General features: G+C 52.8%; 2 protein-coding genes and 1 long non-coding RNA gene across 4 annotated transcripts in view; 2 read left to right on the top strand and 1 right to left on the bottom strand.

Moving 5' to 3' along the window:
* Nucleotides 1–523, top strand: part of LOC101689487 (transmembrane emp24 domain-containing protein 11) — a 19,936-nt gene extending 19,413 nt beyond the window's left edge. The window contains exon 5 of the mRNA XM_045074519.1: nucleotides 126–523. Within this exon, the coding sequence (XP_044930454.1) occupies nucleotides 126–275 (150 nt within the window). The 3' untranslated portion in view covers nucleotides 276–523. The remainder of the gene's footprint in view (nucleotides 1–125) is intronic.
* LOC106003750 overlaps nucleotides 1–27,025 on the bottom strand; it is a 27,372-nt gene extending 347 nt beyond the window's left edge. The window contains exons 1-5 of one of the 2 annotated variants that reach the window (XR_001176420.2): nucleotides 26,588–27,024; nucleotides 22,074–22,198; nucleotides 2,691–2,883; nucleotides 2,338–2,543; nucleotides 1,605–2,103 (exon numbers count right to left, since the gene is read on the bottom strand). This is a non-coding gene — a long non-coding RNA (uncharacterized LOC106003750). Of the gene's footprint in view, nucleotides 1–1,604; nucleotides 2,544–2,690; nucleotides 2,884–22,073; nucleotides 22,199–26,587 lie in introns of both variants that reach the window. The other variant, XR_006605071.1, reaches the window with a different exon arrangement.
* The window catches only part of RNF212 (ring finger protein 212), a 33,976-nt gene continuing 8,942 nt past the window's right edge, over nucleotides 1,992–27,025 (top strand). Inside the window, exons 1-9 of the mRNA XM_004772326.3 lie at nucleotides 1,992–2,113; nucleotides 5,252–5,313; nucleotides 12,372–12,446; nucleotides 15,966–16,022; nucleotides 16,572–16,630; nucleotides 18,314–18,366; nucleotides 18,465–18,525; nucleotides 19,447–19,492; nucleotides 23,715–23,778. Coding sequence (XP_004772383.1) covers nucleotides 2,005–2,113; nucleotides 5,252–5,313; nucleotides 12,372–12,446; nucleotides 15,966–16,022; nucleotides 16,572–16,630; nucleotides 18,314–18,366; nucleotides 18,465–18,525; nucleotides 19,447–19,492; nucleotides 23,715–23,778 — 586 coding nt within the window. The 5' untranslated portion in view covers nucleotides 1,992–2,004. The remainder of the gene's footprint in view (nucleotides 2,114–5,251; nucleotides 5,314–12,371; nucleotides 12,447–15,965; nucleotides 16,023–16,571; nucleotides 16,631–18,313; nucleotides 18,367–18,464; nucleotides 18,526–19,446; nucleotides 19,493–23,714; nucleotides 23,779–27,025) is intronic.

Here is a 27,025-nt window from a genome sequence, read left to right as displayed (position 1 = left end):
TCATATACTGCACTCTAATATATAAACTGGGATACTAAATATCTTCAAAGCATACAGCACGTTTCCCTCAAATTCATAGTTAAATACTTTAAGAAACTAAACCTTCCTATTTCTTTTCCGCATAGGACCGTGAAGAAAATTTTCGAATGATCAGTGAAGATACAAATGGCAATGTTTTATGGTGGGCTTTTGCACAAACATTAATCTTTATCTCAATTGGAATTTTCCAAATGAAATACCTTAAAGACTTCTTTATAGCTAAGAAACTCGTTTAAAATGTTAATAAAGGCAACTACCTGCTAATCTGCATAATATTTGAGTTAATCAATCAAAATACATCATAACCATGTAATTTTATGATTTCAAAGATGATCAGAGATTGAAATTAATTTTATACTGACAAAATATTACTTTAACTATGTGGCCTTTGAGCTTGATAGAATAAGCTCATCATCTGGTTATTTTAACTCTGTATATAGATCAGCACTGTCCCATACAAATAAAATGTAAGCTACATATATAAGTTTTAAGTTTTCTGCTTGCCACTTAAAAAAAAAAACCCTTTTTTCAGAAGAGTAAAATTAACCCTAGTGATATATATATATAACCCAAAACACCAAAAATGTTACAATTTGAGTATGTAAACAGTACAAGGTTATTGAGATAGTTCACGGTGCTTTTTTTTTATACGAACAAGCACGTGCTGCGCTCAAAGCACAGGTCAGTTTGGCCCAGTCATATTTCCAGGGCCCAGTTGTCATGTGACATTCACAGCTAGATGGTGGACAAAGGGAGTACACCCTTTCCCACCACTGCATTCCCCTCCGGAAAAGCCATTTCTGAACCTCTGCTTTCCTGCACAAGGGCGCCCTTGCCCACACAAGAAAACAGCCTGGCTTTCTCTGAACCACATTTTCTCACTTGGCCCCAGTGGGCCACCTGCGTGTGGATGGAAATTCTGCTCCCCAAGCCACAGAGGGCACCATCTATGGAGTGCCACTGTGAAACCTCACCGCCATCCGCTTTCTCTAGCCGTCCACTCTGCAATAAGAATAAGCTCACTGGAGGTGGCAAGAGCAGCACCAGGAGTCCCTTTCCTCAACACCACCTGGCCAATGTCTCCAACAGGGAACGCCCCCCCCCCAGGGTCCAGCCTTTCATGCATGTGGCAGGTCCCCAACCTCCACCCGGCCAGTGCCTCAGACAAGGAGCCCCCAAACCCACCCCGAGTCCAGCCCTTCACACGTGGCAGGTCCTCTATCTCCACCGGGCCAGTGTCCTGGACACACAACCCTACCCCCACCCCGAATTCAGCCCTTCTCGTGTGGCAGAGCCACGTGAGAACCACTATAGTGGCTACCAAAAGCTGCAAATGGCAAACCGTCCTGCCCAGTCCAGTCCACCTGCCTACCCCGCCGGGTCTGCTCTGTCCTCCCGGCTCCCTCACCTCAGTCTGCCCAGGACCCCTGGCTTCTCGGGTCAGCCCAGTGTCCAGGCCCTGCTCCCCATCTCCATTACGGAGGGTGCCTAGGGCACACACTGTCCCCCAGTGGTCACGTCCATGCCCCCACGCCCTCCGCCTCGTCTGACCCCTGACAGCTCACCGCGGCTTCCGGAGGCACAGAGGGCGCCACCCCGCTCTGCGCCTGTGCCTTCCCGGCGTGCCCATGTCAGCCTGGACGACGACACACTGCCCACAGACGAGTCCCGAGGGTTGCAATGATGGAATGAGGGAGACCCGGCTCTGGTGTGCGTGTCGCTCCTCGGCACGTGCAGCCTGAACAGCCAGAACAGCCCGAGGGGAGAAGAATCTTATTCACAGCACACACACACCCCGCCCCATCCGGCTTGGTAGCTTCCAACACAGGTTTTGGCGGGAGTGGCGGTACTCTCCAGTGCGCAGGCGCGGCTGACCAGCTCCAGTCTGCGCAGGTGCAGCTTCCGGGCTGCGCGTGCGCTGCGTCTGGGCCTGGGCTGCGGCGGCTGGTGGATGCCGCGTCCGGCATGGCCAGCTGGGTGTTCTGTAATCGCTGCTTCCAGCCGCCGCACCGCACGTCGTGCTTCAGCCTGACCAACTGCGGCCACGTGTACTGCGACGTCTGCCTGGGTAAAGGTGAGGGCTGGCTGGGCTGGGCAGGGGCGCCCGGCGGGACCTGCGTCCACCCACCTCGGGCGCAGGGACAGAGCCATAGCTGGCGAGGGGCTGCGGGGGCAGGCACAGTGCTGTGGTCATCTTAGCGCCGGGGATGCGGCACGCATTGAAGGTAGCATGAATCTAGACCCTGGGACGAGGATGCTCGGAAGGACCAGGGCAGGGCTCAGGGGGCGCGTCCTCACCTGGCCTCACGCGCGGGTGCAGCGGGGTGGCAGGGTCCCTAGGGCAGAAGGAAGTGTGGACGGGTCCATGGAGTTCAGGGGGCTGCAGGAGAGCTGGGAGCCAGGTAGGCCAAAGCATGCCTGCAGGGGGCCCTGGCCAGGAGGGGACCATTGTTTGAAGCAGGAGACGTGATCATGGGTGTATTTTTCTTTTTATGAGATGTTCTCTTTGAAGTATAAAAAAGAAAAAGTGCGTGAATGCAAAGCACAGTGAGTTTTCCCGGAGTGAATTTACCTGTGAAGCCAGCTCCCAGAGTACAGCAGTAGCCTCCTCAGAGGTCACCACTGTCCTGATGTCCATCAGTGTAGCTCACCTGACTGATCGGAAACACTCAGCAGGAGGATCTCTGTGCTGCAGGAGCTCCTTCTGTGTCCAGAGATGATGCTCTGGGGCCTACACTGGACACTGAGGTTCTTTGAGAGCATCCAAGGGGAGGCAGCTGAGTATAGAGGTCTGGGAGTCAACAGGAATAGGTTGGGGAATTGGCATATAGATAATTGAAGGTCCTGGGTGAGGAGAGGGCGAAGGTTAGGGCATGGCTTCACCTGGGAAGAGCATTTTTTAAGATAGGCCAAGGTAGGAGGAGGCTGTGGGGAAAAGAAAGCAGACCTTGTGGACTTGGCATCCCAGGGCAGAGTCAGAATTGGAACCTCCCACAGGATTTAGTGGTGTGGGTTAGCTTGGGTGAGAACAATGCAGACAGACCTGTGTTCACGGTTTTTCGGACTGGTTCCGGACCTTGGGCAGGTGATTCCCACGCACCTCTGGCTATTGAAGCACATTCCAGTAGCCCAAGTTCGTTCCTCCAAAAAGCCACACACAAAAAGCAGTAGAAGGGCTTGAGTGCTCTGGGTGGAGCACTGACCACAGCTCATTAGGTGATTAATGCTCATTACTCAGGTATAAGCCCTCCCTATTCTTTGGTATACATTCTTGCAGATTTTCTCCTACAGATATAGATCTCTACAACAAAAATGGGACTGTGTATATACCAGTTAGTTACCTGAGTTTAATAGGCCATGGACCTCCTTTCACTTAAAGTAAGTCTGTGTCGTCAGTTTTAAGGCTGCATTTAGTTGCCATACCATGATGTCTTTTAACGGATCCACTCCTAAGAGCTCTGCATGTTTTCTAGTATTTTGCTGTGAAACACCACTCATTCACTTGTATGTTGTTTTCCTTTGGGATATCCAGAAGGGCGGAGGTGCTGCTGGGGGGGGTGTGTGTGATAGAACCAGCACTTAGGACCAGGCACCCCAGAAAACTGGCTGCTCCCTGCCCCCACCATGGATGACTGGCATTTTTGTCTCATATATTAGTGACAGTCTGCGCTTTTGCCAATTACTCATTTGGACCCCTTTCACACCTTTTACTGGAGTGCTTATGTTTGATAGGTTTATAAGCACTGTGTGTGTCAGTTTGCCTGCCCATCAGCTGCAGATGGATCCTCTCTTTGTCAGGTCTCTTACTCCCCCCCCCTCAGTGCAACCCGTGGATTTTTAGGAGCCGGCTCTGTTCATCTCTAACTCCGTGGCTTCTGGTGGTAGCAGTGCTCCAAGGGATCTCCTGGCTCCGTAATCCCCGGAGAGACGCAGATGGCGGGAACACACTGCCGAGGGTGGGTGCTTTCAGAAGAGGGCCACTTGAACATGTTTGTAGGAATGGAGACAAGGGGACAACTCCAGAGGCTGTTGGGAGGGAACAGGTCTTTCTACACAAGGACCCCATCACATGTGCTGTAGGGATGAGATGAGATGAGACAGAGGAAGAGAGCAGAGGGAGTTGAGTTGTTCTGTGGTGAATGGAGGAGAGGCAGGGAGATTGAGGAAGTTCATGACTCTGCTCAGTAAAGAGCAAAGGGGGACCTGTTTGAATACCTGCCATAGGGAACTGGCAGGAGAACACCCAAGAAAAATGGAGGGTTGCTCAGCCATGTCACAGGTTCGGCAGTGCTGGAATCAAGTCTGTGAATCCACTTCCCAGTTAAGTGACCTTTTCCTCCTGGTTCTTAGCTGTACTGGACCAGAAGAGGGGGAGACAGAGAGGCCTGGATTCAGGCTGGGTGGCTGCTTGGAAGGACAAGGATTCAGTATTGACTGGCCGGCTCTGCAGTCCAAGCTGGCTTGTGAGAATGGGAAGCTCAGATGTGTGGGGATGGGGCAGAGCTCAGGATGAGGGGCCATACTGCCCCCACTGAAGTTTTCCAATGACACTGGGTGCTCTCGTGCCGCATGGGGGCAGGTGAGGCAATGCAGGGCTGCCCTTAGCAGCCAGCCACACGGAGGAGCAGATTCTCCAGAGGATGACAGGAGTGTCGTGGAGATGAAGGTGGTGTAGTAGGTGGGTCTGGGTCAGAGACCCTGGAGAAGAGCAGGTGGGGATTTAGCCTGTGCTTTCAGGCCAGGCGCCGCCTTATGGGCCCAGCAGCCCAACAGATGCCCCAGAGGGCGCTCCTGGGAACTGACTTAGGTGCTGTCAAGGTGAGGCTGGAGGGGGCAGGGCAGGGGGGTGGCTGAACAGAGCTTTTACTTATCTCTTGGATGGCATGCAAGGAGCTATTTTCATTTTGAAGAATTAAACATTTTTAAATTAAGGTATCACTACAGAGTCTCACTGTAAGAAAATCTGAGATGGAGTTAAGTTTGAATATTGTTGATCTTCATAATTACTATTTTGGGACATATTGGCAGAAGGAAAAATAGATTACTGAATAAATCTTTTCAACTCTGTCCACATGCAGTCATTGTCTGAGCATAGAAAATGTAAGTATTCTAATCCTGTATGTTTTTTAAGAAATAGTGTAATTTGAAGTGTGCACTTACATTCAGAAGCACTACTCACTATAATATACTAAAGTTTGTGTTTCTTTTATAGGTGGCAAAAATGAGTGCTTGATTTGCAAAGCCCCTTGTCGCACAGTTTTCCTTTCAAAACATGTAAGTTGAAATATGTATTATCTAAATATTAATCGGTGCTTTTTTAAAATTTGAGATTCAGTTTTCAGTCATTTGGTGGGGTCTAAAATTTTCTTTCATTTTGCTAGATTAATTAGAAGATCTTACAAGATTTCTGAGTAAAGTGCAATTAGGATTTGGTTTTGAATACCTCACACAACTTTCTTAACCATAGATTTTTTCCTCTGTGAGTTTGCTGTGCTGTGTTCTGGGAAGTAAAAATGAGTTGAATAGGTTTCTTCAGCACAAGACAAGCTCTTTAAGAAGGTGATTGAGTTTCCCTGGGGGTCATAGTTGGTTAAGAGGGTTGGAGGAAAGTAAGTTTAGGGGTGCTTACTGTTGCAGTAGGCTTAAAACTAAGTCGGCCGTCCTCTCTATGAAATACTTCCATTTCACCTGTTTGCTTTAAACTTAGTCACAAATAATTATTCTCTTTTTACTTAGGTTCTAAGATACTTATTTGATCTGATGTTTTCATCTGTAACAATCATTTTTTGCTGATTACAAATACAACACAAAGTCACACAAAACTTAAAAGATACAGAAAATCATAATGGAGAAAAATCCTGTCTCCCACAGATGTCCACAAGCAGGAGTATAGTTCCTGCACTGTGTGTTACTGTGACTTCTTTCTACAAAATGGTGTTTTCTCAGTTGACTTGGTATTTTTGGCACACCCTCACTTTGGAAAGACTGCACAGTATTTCACTGTTTTCCAGGGGAAGAGGTAGTTTTTCTCTGTTTCAATCTTACTGTGAATATTTTTTTTTACCATATTTCTGTAGCATAAATTCCTAGGAGTGGAAAAATAAGGGCACAGATTTAAGTGTTTAAACTTAATAGAAAGCACCTTATTTCCCTTAAGAAATGTACCATTTAAACCCTCAGCCACAGAGCACTGCTGGTCGGGCTTGACTCTGAGGGAGGGGTGCCCTGGCATTCCCCTGCCCTCCTGGGCCCAACGCTCTGTTCATTTATTTCTTTTCTTTTCTAGTAAGTGTGTTCAGGGCAGTCTGTTTCCTTCTGTTGTACATCATCTCGTGCATCACTTTTTATCATTTCTAGATAGTCTTTTTAAAAAAGACTTTATTTATTTGACACAGAGAGAGAGATCACAAGTAGGCAGAGAAGCAGGCAGAGAGAGGAGGGAAACAGGCTCCCTGCTGAGCAGAGAGCCCAATGCTGGGATTGATCCCAGGACCCTGAGATCCCGACCTGAGCCGAAGGCATAGGATTAACCCACTGAGCCACCCAGGCACCCCTCTAGATAGTCTTTAATCTCTCTTTTAACTTCTTTTTCAACTCTAGAATTATTCAGGAGAGGGGTGCCTAAATGGCTCAGATGGTTGAGCATCTGAGGTGATGATCCTGGGGTCTGCGATCGAGCCCCGTGTCTGGCTCCCTGCTCAGTGGGGAGCCTGCTTCTCAGTCTGCCACTCCCCCTGCTTGTCCTCTCTCTCTCCCTCTCAAATGAATAAAAATATTAAAAAAAAATTATTCAGGAGAGTGTTCTTTAATTTCTAAGAAGTTAGATTTTATCTCCTCTATCATTTTTGCGGAAAATTTTTAATTTTATGTCTTTATGACCAGAGAACATGGCCATATAGTTAGTTTTCTTCATTGTCAGGATTTTCATTGTGGCTTACTACACAGTAATTGTTAATGTTCTACATATACTTGAAAAAGTATATCTTCCTTGTTCTCTGTGCATGTGAGAGAGGGAAGTCATTTAAGGTCCTGACGCTACCCCGCACATCTGCTTTCTATGGGCACTTCCAGCAGTCTCTCCAAGATGCCTCTCCTCTGTTTTCCGTGGGCCATGTGAGCACCTTCTGCCATGACACCTAAGAGCCATTCTTCCTGCTTTCCCTCCTGCTTCCTGGAGCCAGAGGGATCTGTAAGCACGGGTCATGTGCCCCAACTTCCCAGGAGCAAAACCCTTTTCTCTTCATGTCCGTGGCTCTGTGGCCTGGCTTGTGGTGGACACCTGGTCCCCTGGTTGGTGACTAACCTGCCACTGCTCCTGGGGCCGGGCTGCTTCCACCTTCTCCCTTCTCCACTGCCTTTAGGTCCCTGTATACGGCTCTGTGTGACCATGACTTCCTTGACCTGTAGCAGGAAGGAGACCTGATATCATGGCACAGTGAGTGTGCGCATATGGGAAATAAGTTCCACCGAACAACATATTCTTGCTAAATGCCGTGCCCTGATGGCTCCTGCTCTGACTGGGTTTTTTGTTGTTACAACCAAACACGCTGTAACACGCGAAGCTGATTTCCCAGGGCCTGCTCCTTCTGCTCCACACATGGGGCACCATGCGTATTTGCTAGTTTGTCATGGAAAAGGACCATCACTGTCACACAGAATAGTGCACCACCTTCTCTGTCAGCTGGCACGTGGCGAGGGAACAGTGCAGATGGAAGCTGGGCCTGTGGGGATCTGGGAGGCAGGCAGGTATGTGGGATGGAGCCTCTGGGGAAAGCAGAGTGCAGAGCAGAAGGATGTGTGAACAAGAAGGGGGTTGCCATTAGACTGCAGCTCACTGGTTCTCCAGCAGAGAGGAAGAGGGATGGCTGCCGCAGGGAGGCCTGGGCCCTGAAGAAGCCAGTGGAGTCTGGAACCTGGAAGCCACGAGTGCTCAGGGTATTCATCCTCATGCCCGCTTCACTTACAGCCCTGGGGAACCAGGGAACGAGGAAGAACCCCCAGTGGGCAGAACTGGGGACTGGAGCTGGCTAGACCAGAGGTTCCCCTAGGCATCAGAGGCTTGTCTGATGAAGATGAAGATGGCCCCAGGGCAGGAGGCCCAGGACACCCACCTACAGGATCTCCATGACTGCTATGTTCCTTGTCTTCCACCGACCTTTGAGGGGTAGATTCTGTTGTCCTGCCCTAGGCCCCAAGCCCAAGGTTGCTTATGGTGGGGATGGGCCTACTCCCTAAACTGCAGCCCAGATCAGAACCTGGAGGACAGGACCACGTGGCAGCGAGGACCTGGGTTTGTTATGAACTGAGAGATGGGACTTTTGGGGGATGGTGACTTTTTTGGGGGATGGTGAACAGCAGACTGGCTGGAAGCTGTCCTTGGCCCTGCTGCCCTTCTTTCTGGGCCCCCAGCTAGACTCTGTCTTCCCACCTGCTTCCTGTGAGCAATGCCACTCCAGGCCTGGCCCACAAGAAAATGTCCCGGAAAGCCCCCCAGCTCAGTCAAGTGGATGCTGGTGACCCAACAAGGCAGAGCTGCTGGACCCCAAGTGGAAGGCCATTTACCAAGCCCAGCCTTCTGCTAATGTGCAGGTGGGAGTTGTCCCCCTTAAGCCACTTAGGTTGGGAGCTGTATGTGGTACAATTAGTCTAAGTTAGTCTTTGCATGCCATGTAACTTTGGGAATCAATTTCTTTTGTCAGTTTCCATGCACACAAGGTCTGCTGGGTTTGCCCATCATCAGTAATGTCAATAAAATTAACGTCTCTACAATGTGGACTCCCTAGTCCACAGGGCTGGCACACGTCCATTTTTCTTCGATATGCTCTCATCTCAGTGATGATATTCTGCACAGAGGCTGAGTGCCTCACTGTTAGCTTCACCCTCAGGTATGATGAGTTGGGTTGCTGCTGTACTCATTTCTTAAAATGTCTCTATTTCTGTGTATACATACCAGTTGATCTTGTTTAATAGCTTTTATCTGGTGACCCTGCTAAATGTAGTTACTGCTGTTGGCTGACCTAGAGCTTTTTCTGGACTCTGTCTTTGCACAACTGTGACATCTCTAAATGTTTAATCTCCATGTCATTCCTCCCTTTCTTTCTCTCTGCCTTCTTTTCTTCATCGCACAGGCTGTGAGGAGACACAGTAGTAAGAGCAGGCATCCTCTGTCTCTTCCTCGTTTCAGGATTGAGCTTCCAGCAGTTCGAGTAGTCATGTGCACCTGGGTTTATTGCTGAGCTTTTTTATCATGAGCAGTGTTGGATTCTACCAAGTGGTTTTTCTATAAATGTCAAGGTTATTATTTGATTTTTCTATTTTATTTTGTGATGTAAATTGCATTTATTTTTAGAATTTTAAACCCACATTTTAAAAGATTTATTTATCACTTTATAGAGACAGAGAGAGCATGTGTGCACATCTGAGTAGAGGGAGGGACAGAGGAAGAGAGAGAAAGTCTCAAGCAGACTCTGTGCAGAGCTTGGGGACTGATGTGGAGCTCAAGCTTGTGACCTGAACAAAACCAGGACTTGGACATTCAACCAACTGAGCTGCCAGGTGCCCCTGCACCCACAATAGGATTTTAAACCTGTAACTTGGTTGTGAAGCAGTGTACGCAGAGGGAACTGGTGGCTGTGCACCTCCATTGTGTGAGAAGTGCCCTGTAAGTCTCCTTTCTTTCAAGCCCTTTTCACATTTTGGTGAATCAGGGTTTTGCTGACTTAATAAAAGGAGTTAGAAATTTTCATTTTTCTCTTCTCTGGCCAAAAAAAAATTTTAAGACTGGAGTCATTCAGAGCATGAATGCCAGAATTCATACCTGATACTGGCTTTTTGTGGGGAGGTTTTTAACTAGAGTTTTAATTTTTTAATTAGATATGGGATTCTTCAGAGTTCCTAATTCTTGGGTCAGTTTAAGTGAGTGGCTTTCTCTAGGGGTATGTGTGCTTCATGTGAATTTTCAAGTTTCTCATCGTCAGTGTGTCTGCGGTCACCTGTATTTTCAGTGTCTGTGAGATCTGTGGTGATGCTCCTTTGTTGTTGTGGTAATAGTTGTTGTGTCCTCTCTTTATTCTCCAAAAGTCTTACCTGGTTTTATTGACTTTTTGTCAGTGTTCTCAGAGAACTAGTGTTTATCTGCATTTTACATTTGTTCTTAGCTGCGTTTTTATTAATTTCCTTTTTTTCCCCCTTTGGATTTAGTTGTTCTATAAGATGGGTGCTTCTGTCCACTCCCTTCTGGCATTTGTGCTACATGGTTAGGGTGCCCCTCTGTTTGCCCTTGCCTGCATTGTATGTGTTGGCTATTTTATATTTTTATTGTCTTTCACTTCGAAATAATTTGAAATTTCTGCTTGGTTATTTCCATGATCTGTGTGTTTTCTGAAAGTATATTGACAAAGAAATATTTGGGGATTTTTAGTTATTTTTCATTGACTTTTATTGAAGTCTGATACAGAAAAGCACACAGATACAAGCGGCTCCAGGAATTGTTTGTGACCTGAACATATCCGCCACTCAGACCAAGACAGGGTTCATTTCTGTGACCCCAGAGACCACGACGTGGCCTTGACATTCTGAAGTCTAAGGTGCAGTATATCTTCCTGCTGATGCAAGGGTGTCAGATACTTCTGCCCCTGGCCCACTGTTTTGTATCTTCTACAGTCTTGGTGCATGTTTTCATTGTGTCTGCATGGAGCCCAGCAGGGCAGCTAGTGTGCGGGTCTGGGGCTACCCCACATTCCCCTTCTCTTGTGTTCCTCACCGGCTCCTGAACCCCCTGCTCCCACCAAGGAACCATTTTCTACCTGAAGTCAGTGCCTTCTGTTGGTGACAGATTCTCTGGTTTTTGTTTGTTTGAAAAGGACCTCCTTTTTTGCCTCCATTTTGAAGCATATTTTCACTGATCTTAGACTTCTTTAATGGACATTCATGTTTTTTTGGTGCTTTGATCCTATTCCTTCTTTGTCTGTCTCCTTTCACAGTGTAGCTATCCTGTGTGTGATGACGGGTGTCTGCAGAGTTGTCCTGCTTGGCTTCACAGAGATCCCTCACCCTGGGTAGTAGGAGCCTTTGTGAGACTGGAGAACCACTGGTTCCTCTGTCCCCACAGCCTCCTGTGCCATTCAGGGACTCTGCCATGTGCAGAGTGATTGACTCCTCTCACAGAAGGCAGTGGGCCCTAACAGATCAGTGATGGCATTCCCAGGTGTTTGCATTTCTGGTCCATGGAGCTGTTTGTCTAGCCCAGGGTCGTCTGTGTGTGTGCAGTGTGTCTTTCTAGACAGGCGCGGTCCCCACTTCTTGAGCACCAGGCTTGGCCATGCTGTTTTGGGGCACTCCGCATGGCCCTTTGGGAAGGCACCCTTCCTGCTGGTCTCGCTCAGAGGGTCCGGCCACGTGCAGGGCTGTTAGGTCTAGCCACCGCAGGGCAGGGCTCCCATGAACCTAGAGGCCCTAGGTCCTGTCTGTGGGCCATGCCCCCCCATGGCTGGCCCCCAGGCAGTATTGTGCAGGGCCCCCGGCTGTCCCAATGCCACATCAGACCTTCCTCTCCCAAAGCCAGACCTGGTCCTGGCCCCTCTGCATTCCCTGCCAGAAGGCCCTGGCCCTTCAAGGTACAATCCCCAGTTTCTAACACTGACCTAATTTAGTTCCACTATTGTTTTAGGGGAGTTTGGGGGCACAGATAGCCCCCAAACTGCCATCTGCCATCCTGACACTCATGACTTGCTTACAGTCTAGACGAAAGACCAGACAGGGAGGTCGAGAAAGGCTCTTTGGCACCTTTTCGGTCTGGCGTGTGTCCATACTGTTCTATGTGGTTGATAGCCATTCCTCCTAGACTCCTGTGGCAGGACGGCTGCTGCCAGGCTTTATGCCATTGTGGTCCAGGCAGGTCCACATCCAGGGCCAGCAGCAGGCAGACACCGTTTCTTCAGCCCTTATGTTTTTTTAAGTAACTTGCAAGTACTTGTGATTGGTTGAAAGCTGTATTCCTCTGCTTTTTTCCTTCTGAGTTCCATGTGCCTCCTCCGGGAAAGCCTGGCTTTGGGGGTGCCCTTCCAAGGAGGGGTATGTCTAATGTCACAGATGATGTGACTGAGGCTCCTCTGCACCCCAGGCGGGTCCCAGGGCCCCATAGCACCGCCTTTTGGCCCTTGGACTGACAAACAGCCACTGGCAGCCAGGACATGGGCGCCCCTGCAGGCCCCCTGGAGATGTTTTGTGTCTTCTGTGGCTAGTTCTGGGAGTAGAGGTGCCGTTTTGTCCTCAGGCTCTCTGGGGCCGTGTTGGAAGCAGTAACACAGGACTTGGCTTTCCTTCCCTTTCAGACTGACGCAGACATCCAGGCGCTGTTCATGGGCATAGATGGCCTGTGTAAGAAGTACTCAAGAGAGACCTGCCAGGTGAGCTCTGTATGTGGTGCCATGTCCTCAGCCTGATCCGGCCACAGCAGAGACTCGGGGCTGTGATGATCTTGGAAAATATGGGTGTTACATGCTCTGGAGAGCAGCCCCTCCAGGGGTTTTCTGCCTTCAATGTGACGAAGCCGTCGGTCAGCTGTGTTCTGTTGTTTGTGCTATGCCTTTACTGTGTATGGGGACATTGCTGTCCTTTGAGCCTCGTGATCTGGGGCGGACCTGAGAGTTTGGGCTTGAAAGGGCCCGAGATCAAGGCTGCAGGTCCTTTCCAAGGGTCATGGTCCACGCAGACATGCTTTCCCCTGGCTCCCAGGGTACCTGTCTTCCCCCCAGTCCTGCTCTGCTGTCCACACCTGCCTCGCCCCCCATGTCTCCCCTGCCTCTCCTCCTCCCTCTAGTGCTATGACCCCATGCTGACCCCATGTCCCACCCCAGAATCCTGGCCTCCCACAATCACTGGACAAAGTGCAGGCCACCGTTCTGTCCAGGAAGCTACTTGGGAGAGAAGGGAGCCCTCCAGCCCCAGCTATCCTGCTTCTCTCTGTTCTGTTAACATAAAATCCCTGTGGGCTGCTTCCTACCTACCTTCTGGGGCAGGAGGCTGAGTGGGGCACCAGCCAGGAGCCGCCTCCAGCCAGGACCTTCCCTGGGGCAGCTTGCATGCTTGGTCCCACCTGCGCCAGCGAGACCTCCCCACCCCCTACTTCCCACGGCCGCTTTCCAGCTGTGACACGGCCAGAAGTCCCATGGTGTCACAGCCATCCCATCTACACGTAGCCCTGTAGCCACACACAGATGTCCCAGAAGCCACCTGCGTTCCAGAGCTTGGGCGGTCCTCCAGCCCACGGTGCTCAGAACCACGGGCAGTCCTGTGCTTGGAAGAGTCTTGCCAAGGATATGGCATCTCTAGAGCATTCGCCTGTGCAGAGCTGGGTCAGAGGAGGCTGCAGAGGCAGCTGCCAAGGGACCTCCTTCACTCCTCTGGGCCACACATCCCATGGCCAAGTGGCCGCCTGTCTCGGTGTGAAATGGAGTTTCCAGAGGCCACACAACACAATGTGGCATCATTATGTGCATTAATACACTGCTTGCTATTCTTGAAGGAACGGATATGTGTCATAAATTCCTCTTGACATTAATTTCTAGTGGGGGTTAGCACTGACAGGGCAAAGCCGCATCAACAATAACTTTTAAGAATGTGAGGCCATCCTCAAGCCGTGGCATGGACCCCGACAACAGCAGACCCATGGCAGGTGGGTCCACAGAAGTGGCCAGGAGGTTGCTCTTCCTGATCCAGCTGCAAAGAAGCAGAAACTCTTCCTTCCCCTGAGGCAGGGCTGGCCTGCGTGTGGACATGTGGCTGCCTCTCCAGGGGGATGGACCCGCTGGGTAGCAGGCATCTCAAGCTGTCCTGCAGCCTCCCCAGCCTGTCATAGGGACCAGTACAGAGGACATGGACATGCTCAGCTCCTGGTCTTGACTTCCTCAGCCTCTGCACTTCATAAAAATCTCATGAGACAGGTGCCCTCTCCGTCCAGGAGGGCACTCCTACCAGAGGAGGGTCATGGCCCTTTTACATTTTGTTCTGCTGGTGTCCATATTCTCCGCCTGGGTCAAGGCCACAGCAGCTCAACCTGAGGAGCCGGACACACCGGAGTCCTAGAGGCTGGCCCCTGCCTGGTACAGATGGGCAGTCTACGGCCCCTGGGATCAATGCTGCCCTTGGACTTGCTCCAGGCCCCTAGGGGCTTGGTGTCTGGTGCACAGGCCGCTCTCCCCAGCTCAGCTTAGCCCATAGTCTCGCTTGTGGCCTCACTAACTTGTCTGTCTGTGCCAGCCATGGAGGCCGGCATGCTTGCTCTCTGCCAGTACTCCTTTACGAATAGCCACGGGCCTGCCTGCAGACCATGTGGAATCCCAGGGCTTCTGAGGTCAAGGCCCCATGGACCAGTGTGGGCACAGCCCTGCTCCCAGACACTCCAGGTAGGCCGTCCTGTGGTTACTTCCAGATGCTCCTGCTTTCTGTTTCTCAGAGTGGACCCTGCACCAGGACATGAGGTTGAGGGATTGGTGTGTGACACCCTCTTCCTGCCTCCGGCACAGAACCAGTCGAGGAGTGAAACCAAGCAAACAGGCGGGGGGTGGGGGTGGGGGGGTCTAGCTCTGCCAGAGCTCCTACACACCGTGTACAGTCCCCACCTCTGGTCCAGAACCTGCCAGCCCTTCCTTTATGCCCCATACCACCTTGCTGCCTCCAGGGAGCCATAGGGCCTGAGAACTGTGGCCGAACACTGGGGACATTTCTGGGACATGGCCTCATGAAGAAGATGTCCATGGGGGCACCCCTGCCACAGACTAACACTCCAGGCTGAGTCTATCCATCAGTTTTTGTCTTGTGGAGTAGGAGCCCCATGCAACATGTCCCCCAGACCCCAAGGGCATGGAATCCCTGGGAAGATGAGAACAGGAAGAGGGTGTTGGTCACTCCTGACCATGGCCCCATCTTGTGGAGGTGGCCTGACCTGTAGAGGAGGCAAGACCTGCTGTGGGCTGGCCATCCTGTCCACCGTGGTTTCTCCCTCCGTCTGTGCTAGCTAGCCCTGCAAGCCTGGGGACAGCGTTAGCTGTCCCTTCGTGTCCACCCACTAAGCACAGTCCTGGGGTGCACTGATGGGGTGTTGGCCCTAGAGGATGCTGACCTCACATCCCAGGCCCACAGGAACCCTACTTGGGGCAGCAGAATCAGGCTTCAGCAGTCACGGTGTAGTGCTCCCAGAGGGGAGGCGTAATTTTCTGGAAACTTCCCTCAGGGGTGCCTAGGGGATTCATTGGGTAAAGGCTCTGCCTCAGGTCGTGATCCTGGAGTCCTGAGATTGACCACCCACATAGGGATCCATGCTCAGCGGGGATCCTGCTTCTCCCTCTCTGCCCCCCCCCACCCTGCTGGTCCTCTTGTTCCCCACCTCCAACAGAAAAATAAAACAAATAACAAGAGCTTTCCTTAATGTGGGGTGGCTCTTTCCGCCCCGAGTCAATCACAGATCGCGGTTTTTGACTCAGTGTTCTTGGGAGCCCCCTGCGGAGGTGGAAGTTGGGCCTTCTCTAAGCAAAAGAGCAGAGGTGGCACTGGTCCCGGGTGGAGCAGGCCCTGGGGGTGTGGACAAGGTCCCTGGGCTCTGCTTCATGCTGTGCTATCCCCGGCCAGCCTCGTCCAGAGAGTCCCTGTGGGTGCTGTTTGGTCAGGAGGCCATCCCACGATCCCGTTGCTGTGCCCACTGGGTTGTGTCCTCTGCCATGGCAAGACCCTGAGTGCCACATGGCGCACAGGCACCACATGGCTGCACCAAGCTCTGCCCTGGGCACAGGGTGGCAGGGGGCAGGCAGGGCCGTGGGGGAATGGAGTGTGCTTGTAACTGCACCTAAGGCCCCTGCCGGCTCCTGGGACAGCGTACGTGGTTGCAGCCCCGTGCCAGTGCCGGCAGCTGACATGCGTTCTCTACTCAGATTTCAGAATTTCAAGAGAAGCACAGAAAGAGACTCTTGGCCTTCTATCGAGAAAAGGTAACTCCCCTGACCTGCTGCCTCATGAACCCAGGTGGGGGACCCTAGGGCCAGCCCCTGTCCTGCTGGCTCACACCCTGGCACAGGTTCCCATCCATGGTTGGCCCATGGCCGCTTGGGGGACCCGGCTATGGTCATGGGGCAGTTTCCCTGTGGAACACCAACACTAACTGGTGAATGTCCCCGGAACGCCTTGGGCTCTGTCCACACAGTGCTGCTAGGAGGTCGCACTGGGGGACGTTGACAAAAGGACGTTTGAGACGCCTATTTGCCCTATAAATACCCTCCTCCACGCAGAGGAAGAGCAAAGCCTCGGTGAAAGTGGGTCTGAAGTGTAGATGGAGGGCTCAAAGCAGCGCCGGGTCCAGGCCACTTGCCGAGGCTGGGCCACCCTGCACAGCTGCCCAGACCCCTTCTCAGTGCTGGTTCCTGGGGGCCCTAACAGCCTGCACACGGGGCCCATGTGCCATGTCTGCCACATTCTGACTCGTGGCTTATGACACCCAGAGGGTCAGCATGTCCTGATAACTGGAGTCTGATTGTGTTTAGATCACAAAGTTGGAGGAGTCCCTTCAGAGGTCAGCATTGCGGATGGAACAGCTGCAGGGGTGAGTCCTCCCCACCAGCGCACCCAGGGTGGCTGATGGCTGTCCGCTCAGCTGTCTGAGACCAAGTAAGACCTTGTAACTGAGGAGGGAAGAAAGAGCACTTGGTTTGCTAGCAGCTTCTGTCAGAGCGGAGCTGCAGTGGGAAGGGAAAGGAGCCATGAAAACACACAGAAAACACCTAGGGGGCTCCCGGTGTTTCTTGGGGCAGAGGGGCTCTGCAGCCAGGCCCTGTTGGACCCCCGCTCACAGCCCGCTGGCCTCCCATCTGCCAGGAACCATGGCACCTGTGACAGTGAATGCAGGCAGCCTGTCCCCATCAGTGTGGAGCCCACAGTCCCCCTAGGGCAGCATCCACACAGCCCCTGCATAAGCCACAGCTCCTTCTGTTCTGTGAGATGGACTAGGGTTCTGTTGGGTGTGTTAACACGGAGATTCTTCAGAAGTTCCCATTTGCGGTCACTCATTCAGTTAAAGTCAGTGGCTCTGGGGAGCTGCTGTCCACCCAGCTGGTTGCATGTGCAGCAGTGACCCATGTACTGCTGGTGGATGTTGGCTGCTGGGTTGCACCGGGCAGCTGGTGGTCACACGACCAGCGGAGGGCCTGTCTGGGCTGAGCACCAGGGTGAGGGTGTGCTCTGGGCTCGGTATACTCCGTGGAGGTCACCCCAGGCTGGCACAGCCTTCAGTGCTTGGGAAAGAGGGTGAGCACAGCCTCGGAGACCCCGTGAGCTCCATCCAAGTCCAGGGAGCGGCAGATAGGGCAGTGTGCCCACACAGGGTCACTCAGATGGTTCTCCTTGGTGTATAAGCAGCTTTCTTTCTGGGGAACCCGTCCACTGCCGCAGTCTTTCCCGGGCTGCCCCAGGTGCTCCTGTATCCGCAGCCCCTGGCCCAGCTTCTCTGCTCAGCTCTGCGCTGCACACCTTTTCTGGCTCACGTTCATTTTAGCTGCTCAGTTTTGCATTCCTAGAAGGTTCCTGGTCATTTTCCCCACTGTGGGGTCGTCTTATCTTCATCCCCATCTTCTGTTTGGGCACATGACAGGCTGTGTGCCTCCCACACCCCTGACCCCTGCAAGTCCAGATCCTGCCTGTTCTCCTTGGGCTCCTGCTTCAGGTAGGGCCCTTGTGGCCTGACTGGGGTGGGGTAGGCTCGTTCTCCTGGCTCACTGTGCATGTCCTTGGCTTGGCCTGCATCCTGGAGGGAGGACGCCCTCCCCCAGACCACCGTCCACGCACAAGGAACAGAAGTCATGCAGGGCAGCGATCACTGTGGAAGAGTTGCTGGGTTGGCTCTCGGTGACAACACTGTGTCCTGGGGAGGCTGGCCCTGAACAGACGTGTGTTATGAAGTCTGTAAGCAGGAGCCAGTGCCCTCGCAGGTGCGAGGTCCCCATAGTGCAGATGCTGACGTCCACCTGCCCCCAGCCCCAGGCCACTGAGTCACTTGGCAGGTCCTTGTCCAGTGCCTGCTCACTCCCAGCACTGGGTACTGGCAGGTCTGAGCCAGCCACAGGTCTGTCCTCAGGGCCTTCTCTGGGTAGAAAGTGCGGCTGACAAGGGACGGGGGCCAGGCAGACAGGGAGCATTTGGCCGAGTTTGTCCTCTTCTGCTTCAAACTGGGATGATTTATGTGGGAGTAAATGTTTAGGGTTTAATTCACACCTTCTCTCCATCTGTTTAGGATGAGATTGTCACAGCAAACAGCTTTCAGCGCAGTAAAAACTCCAGTTTCAAGTAAGTATCATGGGGCCTGAGCAGGGAGGGATGTGAAGGGGCATGCAGCGGGATTGGGGGAACGCGACCTGACGTTCAGACCCCACTCCCCCCAACAGCTCCTTCAGCAAAGCCAGACGGACACCTGCTCCTGCCCCCTGACACGTCAGCCTCTGACAGGTGTGTGCCCGGTGGGAACAGCTGAGAGTCCCTGAGAGTCACAGACGTGACCAGTCACACAGCCCTTCCTCTGACATGCCCCTAGTTCTCCACCCCCCATCCCTGCAAGTGCCCTGATGCTGGACAGCTCAGGGGATACTCAGCTCAGGACTCAGGAGCTTGCCCCCCTCCGGCTCCTCTGTGCCCTGCGGAGCCTCACAGGCACAGCCCAGAATCAGGTGTGCAGCCCAGGCTGGCCCCTCACATCTCCATCCCCACAGCCGTAGTGATTGGTTGGGGGCAGTCCTGAACCCACACTGGGCTGGTGGGTGTGGTCCCTGGGACGCTGATCTGGGACCAGGATGGCCAGGCAAGGGGAGGCGCTTAGAAACGAATCCAGCACAGACAGAAACAGGACAGGAGACTGCAGCCGTACTGGTGGCACCCCTGCGGACCCTGACCCATCCGGGCAGAGGGAGCCACGCCCCTCTCCGTGGCTCTTCCCTGAGACAGTCAGGCTTGAGTTTGGGCGCTGCACCCGAATGCACTCTGGGCGCCTGGTTCACTCCCCCACCCTTCCTTCGTCCTTTCTTCTGCCGTTTTTCTCCTACCGGGCTGCTCAGATGATATTGCCTGTCAGACGTGGGGCTGAGGTGTTGGGGGCTAACACCAAGCACGTCTATGTAAAGTGTGTTGGTCATGGGTGGCCCACTGAAGGGGGCGTGGGACGGCAGTGGAGCGGGGGCTCCAGAGCAGGCACAGGGCCTGGAGGAGAAGTGCTCCCTCGTGCGTGTGGCTGACAGACTGTGGCACCCAGTGAAGAGCCCGACGCACAAGAGGGTTTGGCCATGACCCTGGCCCTGGGTCGGTGTCCTAGCCAGTGCGGTCATGTCGCTGACAGGCCTCAGGCCCACTAAACGTATCCCACTGTTCACTTAACAGAGTGGAGTCCATGCAGGTTGACCATATTCCTTCCCTGGTAAGAAAAGTAAGTACCCGTGTCCCTGGGCTGCTTGTCCCCCACGCAGCGTCCTTTCATGGTTTTCCTTGGTGCCCAGAACATAAGCGTTCGCCTAACGGATGGATCACAGCGGGGTCTCTTGTCGTGGGCTGTGCTGAGGGGAGAGTCCGCTGGGGTGTGGTTGGTAGCATAGTTCCTGGATGGCCCTTCAGAGAGCAGGGCTGGGACTGGCCGAGGGACAGGGAGCAGACGGGCAGGCAAGATGGAAGTGAGGCTGCATCAGGCTCAGCCCCATCCAGCCAAGTACAAACGTGGAGGGTTTTGAGGAGCGCAGGAGAGAGACCAGAGCAGAGGAAGCTTGGGGCCCAGGCCTGGCCCAGCTCGAGGTGGGCCAGACTGCCCCCCACCCCCCGGCCAGACACAGCTCAGAAAGGGGAAGCTGGTCCCCAGAGGGAGGTTCCTGCTGCCCAGAGAGGGAGTGAGTGGGTCAGGAAAGTGGCCCGGTCCCGGTCTCGTGCGCACGGGCTCCTTGGTGTTGGGGCGTCACGGGTTAGGGGCATAGCATCTAGTGCTTCTTGTTCATGGCCTCCCAGTCGCCCTGTGAGGCGCGCGTGGGTGTTGGGGCTGCTCAGTGAATAGTAGCACTCATTTCCAAGGGGGCCACCCTGGAACTGTATTAGGGACGCATCCAGATTCCAGGATGAGCAGGTGGGAAGACAAAGCCATTCAGAGCTGGGACAGAGGAGACTCCCAGTGCTTAGCTCACGCCAGACTGTTCTCCCTACTCCGCCACCCCACTGGCCATCACTGCAACCCACATCATACCCTGGATGGAGACTGGGGATACACTGCCTCCCGCTCTCTGGGTCCTAGCAACTGCCCCACCTGCTGGTCTCTGCTCCCCAGAGTCTGGACCCTGAGCCTCCCCAACATGTGGCCTTGTTTTGGAGATTGAGACAGAAAGCCTCTGCGGACTCGCAGGTCGCTGGCTGTTAGAGCCAAGGGACCAGAACACAGGAAACCATCTTGAAATTGCAGAGTGAGGTGCCAGACCGGTGGGAGCACCTGCTGCCATCAGGGTGGGTGGGGGACAGAGAGGCTCTGCACAGAGGTCTCCAGGACATAGGCTTCCAGGCTGGAAATGAGCCGCTGCTAGTGCATCAGAGACGGGCCTTGGGCTGCGGTTTGCCCGGCCTTTGCCGGAGCAGAATACAAAGCCGAGTTGTCTACTGTGTGGACCCTGCCAGGCCAGTCCAGCCACCCTGGGAGCGGGTGCACACTGGGTGCACACGAGGGCACCTTGGCCAGAGCTGCTATGTGCATCTAGTGGGGGCAGGGTGAGCATCGTCTCCTGGGAGACCCGGTCGGGGCGGTGGTGGGTTGCGGGGAGGGCAGGGGCGGTGGTGGGTTGGGGGGAGGACAGCATTGAGAGAACATTGCTCTCTCTGGCGGGCCAGTGCTGTCATCTGGTGCTTTTGACAAGGTGAGTGACCACGGCCACAGGGGAAGCAGAGTGAGGGCACCGCAGTCAGCCGAGGAGATATCACGCCCACCACAGACCTTGCGCAAGTAGCAGGGGCTCAGCCACCAGGGCCTGGCCCCTACCATTCCTGGAGGGGCCTCGTCCCTCCTGCCCTCGCCCTGCACAGAGACAGCAAGCAGGCTGGAGCCTCCCCAGGGACGGGGCTTTCCCTACTTGTAACTTCCTGCTGGGGACTCACCAGCATGGAGTGAAGCTGTCTATAGCTCACGAATTCATAAGGGAAGCCAGCGGAATGTGAAAGCCCCCTTGCACGTCAGCCATCAAGAATGCAGAAGCGAACAGGCTGACGGACACGCCACCAGCAGCCCCCGCAGGGCACCCCGGCCAGGATAGGGCTGCTGTCACATGACTCCAGGACCAGCAGCCACAGACACCTGCGTAGGGAGCTTTGGACAGCTGTAAACCCCCAACACTGGGGAGTTGCACATCTTTCTAGAGTGTTTATCTTCTCGTAGGAAAAGCCTTCGCTGAGGCAGTTGTAAATAGAGGGGGAGCATGAAGCTGTATTTGCACCCTCCCTTGAGCCAGGCTGGTCTGCGGGGTGGCAGGGAGCCCCTCTGTGACTGCCTACCCCCCCGGGGGTGCTCTCCTCCTCACAGGCTTGGCCACGCCCTGCCTTCTCTGTTTTCTGGTGAGCTCCTGGCTGCCCCATAGAGGCCTTTGCCCTTGAGCCACCCACATGCAGCCTAGTGTGGGACACCTCCCTTGGGAGCCGTGGCTTCCTTGCTCAGGTCCAGGGCTAGTCTGTGCCTGCTCTGCTCAGAGTGGCCTCTTGCCTGGGCTCTGAGAAGCTGTTGGAGTTCTGCATGCGCCTAAACACAGTGGCCAACATACTGAGCCCAGGCAGTAATACCCCGTTGTACCCCAGGAAACGGATCCTCATTGGCCCTGTCCTGGTACCTCTGACTCCCTGTGCCCGCACAGCCAGGCCATCTGTGCTGTGGCCACCACACTGGGCACTCTGGGTCTTTGTATCATTTTGGCTTCACCTGTTACCACCTTGTCCTTAAAACAAATGAAAGTCCTTTCTTTTAGCAGAAGCTAGGGCGAGAAAAGACAAGTTACCTGCTCGAATCCAACTCAGTAGTTTTCAGTCTTGCTCCGTGATGATAATTTTTCTGAAGTTGCAAATCTGTCCATTGTTTAGAGCTGGGTGGAAATCGGGTTCAGGGGCACAGCCCTGTGGGAGCCTGTGAGGGAAGCAGGTGCAACAGGCTGCTGGGGCACACAGGGTGGGGGCATTTGGGAGCCCTGACTCAGTGACCCAGCAGGTGGCCATGGAATGGGGAGCCCTGGGGAGGGTGGACAGGCCAGGCACTCTGGACTCACTCTGATAGCAGCAGCATAATAAAGCAGTTTCCAGGACTGGCTGATAGGAAGGACCCAGAAAGAGTGGGACCAGACAAGTCTATAGGGGGACAGCTACATCCAGCCCACCATTCCCACAGATGGCCAGGAAAGACGCTTCAAACTGGGGAGCTCTGTTGTGGGTGTGAGCACACTGTCCGTGGCTGTGGAGAGCTGGCCCTCCAGGCAGGGCAGTACTGTTTGCAATGCCTCCACCCAATGCAGCCGGTCCCCCTAGGGTTGAGTCTGGCTGGCGGGTATGAGCCAGGCGGTGGGGTCATGGGGGATGCCCTAGAGCGCGGCTGCCAGGAGTGGCTGCCGGATGGTGGAGTAAAGGACCACTTGGGTAGATGTGCCAGAGGTGGAGGCTGGGAAGATGGGCCACCATCAGGGCCCTGAGGGGTGATGGACAAGTTTAGGGACAGAACAGTGGGGACTGGGTTGCTTTTGGCCCCCGTCCTTGCAGCATCTCTGGTTGGAAGAGGGCTCCCCCATCACTCTCATCTGCACCAAGGAGTTATTCCCTCAGGGAATCAGGGAGGGGGACCATCCCCAGGGGGAACATGACAGGTGCGTGGCCAGAGCAGGGTTCCCTACAACTGGTAACACTTCACCCCTTTGGCATTTAGATTTCAAGGTGACAGAATTATATGCACAAAATGAGGATTTTTTTTTAAAGATTTTATTTATTTATTTGACAGAGATCACAAGTAGGCAGAGAGGCAAGCAGAGAGAGAGGAAGGGAAGCAGGCCCCCTGCTGAGCAGAGAGCCCGATGTGGGACTCTATCCCAAGACCCTGAGATCATGACCTGAGCCGAAGGCAGTGGCTTAACCCACTGAGCCACCCAGGCGCCCACAAAATGAGGATTTAATCAGGATTTTAAATTCTATGATATCAGGGGCTCCTAGGGGGCTCAGTTGGTTAAGTGTCCGACTTGGTATTGGCTTAGGCCATGATCTCAGGGTCATGGGATCAAGTCCATGTCAGGCTCTGCCCCCAGCGGGGAGCCTGCTTGAGATTCTCTCCTGTCCCCAATCTGGCTTGTGTGTGTTCTCTCTCTCTCTCTATCTCTCTCAAAATAAATAAAATCTTAAAACTTCAGATGTCAGTCAAGGACTTGATTTTTCTCTTTCAAAAAAATCCATCAAAGCACTTAGTGGACTCTCCACGTGCTGGCAGTGGTGGGCTCCCTGGGGCCACGGGACGCAGTGGTATAGGGCCCATGTCCGGCCCAGGAGCCAGCCCAGGAGCTTGCCCAGTGGATGGAGACTAAGCAGTGTGTCCTTAGGAAATACAGAGAATCTCCCTCAGAAATGGCAGCACCGGAAACTGACTTGTTTTCTTTTTACACACTTAGCCTGAAGTGGCAGTTGGCCCAGCAAGAATCTCTCTGATCAGCCCACCTCAGCATGGACGCATGGGTAAGTGGGGATCCCGGCATGCACACCCCAGGTCAGCATGCAGACCAAGCCACAGTCCCTGGAAAGGAACACTCGATCAAACCCATCAGAATCCACCCATGTCAATGATGTCTTTCAATAATGTGAGCGTAGGAGTGACCTATTCCCCAAAATGGTGTGGCTGCTGGGCCCACTACGGGACCTGGGCATGGTGGGCAAGTCCAGAGACCGACCCCTCCAAGCCCGCCATGGACAGACCATGCTTTGGTGATGTGCACCTCCTCTGGGCTTGGAACAAAATGGTTTCCTCTCCAGGTTTGCCTCGGAGGTTGTTGGAGTGGCTGATGGGTTTGGGAGATGAATGCCTTTGCCACCAACAGGCTTGGACCCCTCCCTACGGGGGTCTGGGTGGGCCTCTGGCTTAGCCCCTCTGCCGTTGCTCCCACCTCTTCACCAGGCCCCAGTGAGCTCAGGCCCGTGGGGCGGACATTTGCAACTTGGCACTGAGCTTGCTCGCCCTTGACCCCAGTTCTCTGCTCTGCATCTCCTTCGCTTTGCGCTGAAGGGGACATTCTAGAAGTGGCCTCAGAGTAGGACTGAGAGACACGGTGTGTGCAGACTCATCACAGCTGAGTGGGAGTGGGGGGCCTAAAGCACCTGTTCTGGGGGATGCTGGGGTGGCACCTCCTGGGTGTGGCTCTGCCATTTCCACGGGGGACACTGTTCCCACTGGCTGGGCGGCCCCTCAACATGGCTGTTCAGCCTGCTCACAGCCTCTTGTCCCCATTCCTTGCCTGCTGCTCCCATGCTGCCCACTTCAGGCCCATTGTGCTGGCTGGGAGAGAACTGAGCTCACGGATGCAGCCCCCCCACACCCCGGGGATGGAGGCCCCCAGTATAGCTGGTTTATTCCCATGGGTGGACCTCCCTGCCACACGCTGGTGAGAACTCATGGTACTTCCTCTGTAGTCCTGCTCAGCTTCCTGGGATGCCATTTCTGGGGTGTGTGATGTGGGGCTCCTGTTATAGGCGGCCACCCGGCCTGGCTGCTTCCTCAGCCTGCATTGCCCCCCCACCTCCCCCAGGGGGCTCTTGCCCTCACTATCCACAGTGTGTCTGAGCTGTGTGCCGTAATGCTGGTCCTCACTGCGTTCTCTCCCTGGACACGTTTCCACAAAGGAACACGGAGACCCCCTTGATGCTTTTCAGATGTGTTGATCAGAATGGATAAGTGACAGGATGATGGCCCTGTGCACATCCTACCCTGTGCATCCCACTGTCCCTTCTGCCACTCTGGAAGAGATGTGTCCTCATTCCTGTGACTGATCTTGAGTGTCTTCATTTTAGTCACCTGTTGTCTGAATTGCCTGTTTTTCATTTGTCCTTCACATATATGAAATCCTCAGGATGAAGGATAATGATTTTTTTAATCCAGTTTGCTATTTAATTGTCTATCTGATTTTTTAAAATTTTAGATGCTTAATATTTTTTTAAAGATTTTATTTATTTGTTTGACAGACAGAGATCACAAGTAGGCAGAGAGGAAGGCAGAGAGAGAAGGGGAAGCAGGCTTCCTGCTGAGCAGAGAGCCCAATGGGGGGCTTGATCCCAGGACCCTGAGATCATGACTTGAGCGGAAGGCAGAGGCTTAACCCACTGAGCCACCCAGGCGCCCTGATGCTTAACATTTTTATGTATCAAATCTGTGGTTATGGTTTTTTCTGCTTCACAGATTTCTGTGTTTGGACAGATTTTTTCCCATAGCCATACCATTTTCTTCTAGTTCTCAATTTTACCTTTTCCCCAGTTCTTTTGAGTATATTTTGAGATACATTGTAAGATAAGGGTCCCAGCTTGATTTTTTTATAATTTATTTTAAAAATACTTCAGAAATAACACCCAGAAAAATGTTAAGAACAATATAAAAAACGCCCATGTTCCTTTCAGCTGGATCCCCCAACATTATGCCCAATTTGCTCCCTACCCTTTATGGCCAGTGTGTCTGAGCCACTGAGAGCATGAGGCTGACATGGCACCCTGCCCTCTTCCAGGGACAAGGGTGCCCAGCACAGCCTGCGGGCAGCTCAGCATCGGCATGGCTATGCCCATAGGCACTGAGCAGCCTTCTTTGCTCTAGGCTCCAAGGTCCCTGGGAGGACACCCTGCATTTCGTCGTACAGCCACTTATGTCTTACTCACTTTCCCTCTTTCCTGTCTTCAACAGTTTTAAGGATGATAGGCCTTGAATTCTAAAAGATCGTTCCCCTCCCCCAAGCCTGGCTCAGCCAAGAATTCTATATCTAAGAGAATTCTCCTTCAAAGGTTAAGACAAAATAAACATATTACAGAGTAACAAAAACATAATTGTTGCTAGCAGACCTGCCCTACAAGAAATCCAAACAGAAGGCATTGAGCTGCAGACTCACGGACAGTATCTAATATCTAACCCACTGGAGGGAACAGGGTCTCGTGCTCTCACTTACTTTACAAAACCTAAGATTGTGGAAGCAACAAGGGTAACACTCATCGGGTCATAATAAACAGACATAACACATAGGGCAGTATGCATGTAGGAGGGGGGAGTGGGGCCATGTTGGAGCAGAGGTGACACAGCTCAACAGAATTAAGCGGAATGCTGACTTGTTTAAAGTAAACATGAATATGAGTCCAAAAATAGTTTTTTAAAATCAAGAGGAATTAAAATATTACATTAAAAAGCATTTGTTTACCAAAAAAGAAGCCAATAAAAGCAGACTAGAAGAAAAAAAGGCACATGAGTACTATAGACAAATAGCAGAATAGGTGTAAATCAGATCCTATCAGTGCTTACCTTCAATGTGGCTAGGACTAAACCTCCCCAATCAGAAGACGGAGGTTGTCAGACTGGAGGAAGAAGATGCAGCCATATGCTGTCTGCAAGAGACACACTTCAATCCAGCAGTGCAGATAGGCTCAAAGTACAGGGAGGAAACCACACCGTGCAGAAGAGAACCAGACAAGCTGGAGCCACAGTGTGAGTGTTGGACAAAATAGTTTTGGATGAAGGTTGTTTCTGGAGAAGAGAAGGAGGAACATCTCGGTGACACAGGGTCACCCTATCAGGAAGACACAGTTATGTTGTAAACACATGCAATAACAGATCTATGAAGCAAGAGCTGACAAAGTGGAAAGAAGAGATAGACAATTCCATCTTAGAGATCTTAATATACTTTTCAAAGGTTGATAGGACAGCTACACAAGGAAAGATGTAAAAGGAACAAGAAGACAG

Source organism: Mustela putorius, unplaced genomic scaffold, assembly GCF_011764305.1.
Source record: "Mustela putorius furo isolate JIRA1106 unplaced genomic scaffold, ASM1176430v1.1 tig00000083_pilon_pilon_pilon, whole genome shotgun sequence".
Lineage (NCBI taxonomy): Eukaryota > Metazoa > Chordata > Mammalia > Carnivora > Mustelidae > Mustela > Mustela putorius.
The sequence above is the reverse complement of the archived record's forward strand: the minus strand, read 5'-3'. Positions and strand labels throughout refer to the sequence as shown.